Consider the following 6073-nt stretch of genomic DNA (forward strand, 5'->3'; position numbering starts at 1 on the left):
ATCATTTTTAAGGCTCCTTGCCAAGAGAAGCCGGCCACGGGTAAATAGTCGGGACCGAAATTTTCGGATCTCCCTGACCTCCGCTCCCGTGCGGCTCCGGTCAGGCGCCGAGACCTGCGACGAGGAACGCAGTCAGTCAGGACTTCATCTCGCCGGAGGAACGCAGTCAGTCAGGGCCTATTTTTTTTGTTGAGTGCATAGGAACGCCCTTGCCAGAGGCAAACGCAGTCAGTTAGGTCTCAGAGGTTCAACAAGCCGAATCAGCAGCGACCAAGAAAGAAAAGAACTAAAACGGCTGCCTGCACAATACTAGCAAACGCAGGGAACACGCACTGAACTGCACCCAACAACTACTCAAACCAGACTGCATCTCTCTTCCTTCCATTCTCACCACTGCCACAGTGCGGTTCCGCATAACTTACATAGGGGGGATGGGATGCGATGGGGATAGGTTACAACACTTGATGTGTACCCAAAAAACAGCATCCTAGTTGCTGTACAAGAAGCGTAAAACCTACCTAGATGACACACAGATAACTACTCTCAGGTTGCATTTATACAAAAAGTGGTTACTCTGAAACTAAACGCTGCCGCCACAATGCAGTTCTAATCTTCTGCAAAGCTAGACCCCATCCAGTGCATCATCTGCCTCTGCATACCGAAATGGCCATGTCGCCCAAAACATCGTCGGTCTGCGGTCGAGACCGAAGCTGCGCGCATACTGCTACCATGGTGCGGTTGCTAACCGCCGCAGCATCTCCTCCATTTCCACGTCCATCTTCTTCAGAGTGTCCTTCACACTTGACATCCTGGACTCGAGCTCCTTCATTTTCGCTCCGGCATGTGCCCGCTCCAGTTTCATCTCTTTGTACCCTTCATGCTCAGCAGGGTCTCTTGGTCGAGCAGAAAGGCTGAGGAGACCATCGATGCGTTTGAGCAGGAACTTGACATTCATGCCCAGGAGCTCAAAGGCCTCCAAGGTCTTCTTCCAGACCACAAAGTCCTCGTGGGAAGAAGCGCGTGCCTCGCAGGCCCTGATACCCTCCGCGATGTTGGTAGTCTCCATGATCACTCCCACTGCGAGTGTGAGGTTTATCTGCTTAAGCAGATCCTTGTGAAGGAACGACTCCTGGGCACAGCACAGCTCGTAGTATGTCTTGCGTAGGTGGTCAGGAAACTTGCAGTCGATGACCAGACCGTCTACGATGATGTTGAAGTTGCTGAAATTTTTCACATCATCGAAATCGATGGCTGTGTCTGAAAATCTGATGCCTTCTTTCATTGATTCACTGGCTGGGTTACTGCTATCATTCTGAACCTTTGGATTCTCCTTTGATTTGACATCATTGGAACCTTCTTCCTCTGCGTTGCAGACCCAAAACATGATTCAGAAGATTCAACGGTTATCTTATCCATGTACAATAAATTCACAAGTGTAAAATCAAGACAATGAACTTTGACTCACTCAATATATTCTCCTTTCCTGCTTCCAAACACAGGAGACCAAGTGCTCCATCAGTTGTAGTGAAGTTGTTCGCTCTCAATATATACACCTGAATGGAAAGCATAAAAAAACAAGAGGAAATTTAATATTGGATAAGTGCGGGCAGAATATGCATGGAATAATTTAAGAGATGTATATCCTGCAAACATTAGTGAATGTAGTGCCTGCCAATCAATAGTGTAAAAGAATGATCAAGCAATTGAAAATGTGTTGGGAAACACTTGCCTTAAACTTTGCTGACCTGACAAGTTGAAAGACTACAACATCTCCGACCTTAATATCATGATTAATCGCAAAACCTCTCCAACCACCACTAAGTCCTTGCTTGGCACCTAGATATTTTGCATCATAATTATGCCCATCCTCATCCTCTAGCACAATAGTAGCGTCCTGCTTTGGGAGATGTTTGTTGCAGAAGCCAGACAGTAGACCCTGGGGGAGGAACGTAAAATTCAAATGCAGAGGAAGCAAAAACAAAGAAAAGGAAATGTTTTCATTAATCCCATCCCATGTGCACAAGTGACACTCGGGAAGCATCCACACATATACTAAGTTTATGAGACTGCTCTACCTGAAACTAAATTTCAAAAATCATAAGATGCTCTAAATTGTGCAGTTTCCACTTTTGCAGAGAGCTTTTTTGCCTAGAAATTTGATTACCTTCTGATATAAAAGAAAAGGTAATCTGTATTTTTGTTTAGCAGGCATTTCCTCCCATTCAATATTTGGTCTCTTGGGTCCACATGTTGTTCATAAGAAATGATCACCTAATTCATAAGCTTTCAACAAACATGTAAATAGCTAATCAATAGACTTACCAGCCAGAAACCCTGAACAACATGTGAATGTAGCATATGCTTGACAAAGCTAGGATGTTCGGCTGGTAACTTCACCAGTACCTCCTCAGCTCTCTCCATAGCAGACCCAAAGTTACCCTGAACGCTGTAGTTTGTTCAAAGATTGAACTGAGTAAGTAGGCTTTTCAAGAACTGTTAATGCATCTTACTCTCGAGAAAACAAGAAAAGTTTGAAGTACCTTGAACATGTCTTTTTGCAATTAACGGCAGCTACCTGTCAAGTCACGCTTATTCATAGTTAGTACATGGTTTCAGTTTTGAACTAAATAGAAAGTGAAGAAATTGGAGGTTAAAAGACAACAGTTATATAGACTATATGGAGCAACGCATATGAACATAGCAGAGTCCATAAATGTTTAGAAACACATTCACTATTGTGTCCAGAAATTCAGCCCATTAAGAACTTTTGAGCCAGTCATCTGAATCCTGAAGTGTGAAAAATACATATCGATCTGCTTAAACCAAATTATGACATCATTTTTTTTAAATGAAGGTATGTAACATATGTATGTTCACAAAAAGAAGGTATATAACATATGAAAACGTGATTATTTCAAGCTTTGAACAACAAGAGTGTCTTAAATGTGGTAACGTGGAATCATTCCACGGGCCTCACCATCGGCACATGATCTTCATCTATGTCGCTCTTGCTGCTGTTACTGCAGCCGCTCTCAACCAAGGCAAGCCTTGGCGTTGACAATTTCAACTTCTGCTCCATGTTGCTCTGGGCCTTGACAAGCCTCCCTCTTTTCTTCTGAAACCCAACCAACCAAAATCTTTGAACCATTTTATGCAATTGTTGAAGATAAGAAAATTATGAGCTCATAAATGAAAAATTGGAAGAACTGTTTACTAACTGTAATTTTCCACGATAACGACCAAATAGCATGCGCAATGACAAGAATGGAGCTACTGAATTATCTTACTTTAGCGGTGTCAGTACCCTGAGCATTGTGTGTTTGAGAAACATCAAGCAGCTTTTCTTTTTCACTGTCCAACCTCCGTGGCCGCACAATCTGACATGACGAAGAAACCAACTCTTAGAAAAGTTAGATCAGTAAGCTGAACACTCGTAATTCAGTGAAATTGTGAGATGAAAGGGAAAACAAACGAGCTAGAGCCACAAATGCACATGTAGTCATGTGGAGTGTATGTACACAAAATTTACTCCCTAATTAATACAAGAGGGCTAAAGCAACAACCAATGGTTCACTTACTCTCAAAGGAACATATTCATCCTCGTCATCTGTATCGCCGAAATTAATAACAACAGGCTGTTGATCAACAACAACAGCAGCAAGCTTATCATCCTGCTATCATTAAATATCATCATGTCATGAAAAAATTCGAAGTTTCAACAAAAGGCAAAAAAGAAACAGGTATCTGATAACATAGAATGCATACGGTCATGAGAATTGGTTGCACTGGTGTCCACCATGATAATGAAACATGAAAAATAACATAAACAAATTACTCCATACTTCAATTTACTTCACCAGAGACAGACTCCGGCAGTCATCCAAGGAAACCTCAGAATGTTGGAAGTATTAGTTGCTACAGTGCTAGTGAGACAGTGAAGATTTGAAGGAGGAAAAACCTTAAACAGACGATTTCAGACTCCATTATAGTTTTATTATTACTTTTTTTACCAAGACCATTATAGTTTATCAGAGGCAGCCCCACATAGTAAATCTGATCAAGATTCAGAAAATAAAGGCTACTGCAGACCTGCACTGGCCAACAATCCGAGTCGATCTCAAGCTGAAGGACCTCACCATTGTGGCCGTCGGCACAACATCAGCATCCTTGTCGCTCTCGCTGTCAAGCAAGGCGAGCCTTTGATGCACCAGCGCCATCTTCTGCTCCATGACCATCTTATCTCGCTGGCTCTTGTTGGCAGACGGGGAACCTCCTCCTCCTCCTGCTGGCCTCCCTCTCTTCCTCTGAAAAGCAGCCGCCCAAAGCAGAGACTTAAGTTCAACATACAATCAACAACCAATCATTTTGCATTACCAATCCCATCTAGCGATAGTCCGTAGAGAAACAAAATCTGTTCTGGCTGGACGGTCGAAAGATTTATTTTCTCAAGAAACACATTCTTTTTAATGTTCCAAGAATCACTTTCTCCAAAGCTATCACAGGATGATGAAATAAACACAAAGGAACCCTCAAGATGTCACGGGATTGCATTGTAAAAAGCTCCATTAATCGAAGATTTAAGAGAACGCTGAGAAATCAAGAAACCCTCGACCGCGAACAACGTTTAAATCGCAGCCGCACGAATCGAAGAGAGTGGAGGGGATGAACTTGCCTTAAGGGATTGATCGATCGCCATCGCCTCCGCCTCCGGCTCCGCGCTCGTGGAGTCCTGGTGCTCGGGGTGCTTCAGGCAAAAATGGCGGAGAGGAGAGGACTGACGAGCTGCAGAGACGGCAGAGAGGGAAGGGGGGAAGGGGGTGAAAGATGGAGGGGGAAAGGAACAGTGCTGGACTGTGGTAAATAAAAAATGTAGAAAAATGGTAAAAGCAGAAACAGATGACCGTTTGGCTACAGTGATTGATGGATGCCGTGTGTGTCCGTTGGTTTTTACCGGCGCGCAGTTTGAAAAGTGTCCTGTACACATTTGGAAACCGTATTTACCATTTTCCATGTTTTTTTTTTGCATTTACCATTCCACTCAACTTCTCCAACGGATTAACGGAATGAACCTCGAAATTTCTCCAACGGAATGCAAAACAGCCCGTGGAAAAAGCTCACCACTCGTCACAAGACAGGTTCATAAAAAATCTATTTTAAAGAAAAAGGAAATGTAGGGTCACGACGTACACGAACATATTTTGAGTTTTTGACTGGGTTTCACCTCAATCATACGCAGAATTTACTAGAATCAGACGCCCACTTTGCTGTACCGTTTGGTATGCAACATTTAGTTGATGATTGTTTATTTTTTTTGGTTTTTCCTCTCATCTGTATTTATCTTTTAGTAATAAGGTTGTTGTCATTTTTGTCCATGAGCCTTTTACCTTTCTGCTTCTAGTGTTTTATTTTTAATGATTGTGCTGGCAGATTCGCTAGAACCTTTACACAAGGATGAATTGGTGTCCGTCACCTGCGACCTTGTAGGATGTCTTGGCGCTATGTGTGATGCACTCGGGGGACAAGTAACACACCTACCCGGAGAACTAATGGGCAATCATCAGTGTGTATTCTTTGTACCATTACCATTAGTCCAATGAAGCGAGGTCGATGGATTTGAATTACCGAAAAAGGTTTTCGTGCAGCATTATAGATAAGGCAATGACCAACATACAATCTGATACAAATACCCGCCACCACAACACAAGCACACATCGAAGGCATGATACATAGGAGCTGATACAACTCCAAGCAAACATCAGGTCGACAATAAGCATCATTGTGAAGATACCGTGGTTCTCAATTGTGAACAAGCCACCGCGAAGAGATGATGCCTAACACCGACGAGACATGGGCTTTAAGGTGGTGCCTTCAGGAAGGGTACAACATCGGGGCGCCGTCACCGCCTGATCCAAAGGATCAAAATCTTCACCCGGAGCAACTCGAAGAATAGAGAAACGCCGCGACGGAGCCTTCAAGAAAGGTACGACGCCATGGACGTCGCCGCTGTCGGTCTGGCCGAGGCTAGACAGGGAATACCCCCGGCAAACCGGCTCTGCCTTCGATCAAGGTGCGG

General features: G+C 43.6%; 1 protein-coding gene across 3 annotated transcripts; it reads right to left on the reverse strand.

Moving 5' to 3' along the window:
* Positions 1-351: 351 nt before the first annotated feature.
* LOC109749183 (B3 domain-containing protein Os01g0234100) lies at positions 352-4822 on the reverse strand. Of its 3 annotated transcripts, none has more exons than XM_020308163.3 (10): positions 4673-4822; positions 4137-4304; positions 3579-3671; positions 3288-3377; positions 2978-3115; positions 2541-2575; positions 2323-2446; positions 1730-1936; positions 1466-1553; positions 352-1362 (listed from the first exon to the last, which is right to left on the reverse strand). In XM_020308163.3, exons 1-10 carry the CDS (start codon positions 4694-4696, stop codon positions 725-727), a joined length of 1605 nt encoding a protein of 534 aa, XP_020163752.1. In that variant the 5' UTR covers positions 4697-4822; the 3' UTR covers positions 352-724. The 3 variants fall into 3 exon arrangements, with proteins under 3 accessions (XP_020163752.1, XP_020163751.1, XP_040257680.1); XM_020308162.3 differs by having other exon boundaries at positions 3579-3674; XM_040401746.2 differs by lacking the exon at positions 3579-3671.
* Positions 4823-6073: the final 1251 nt, after the last annotated feature.

Source organism: Aegilops tauschii, chromosome 2 (assembly GCF_002575655.3).
Source record: "Aegilops tauschii subsp. strangulata cultivar AL8/78 chromosome 2, Aet v6.0, whole genome shotgun sequence".
NCBI lineage: Eukaryota > Viridiplantae > Streptophyta > Magnoliopsida > Poales > Poaceae > Aegilops > Aegilops tauschii.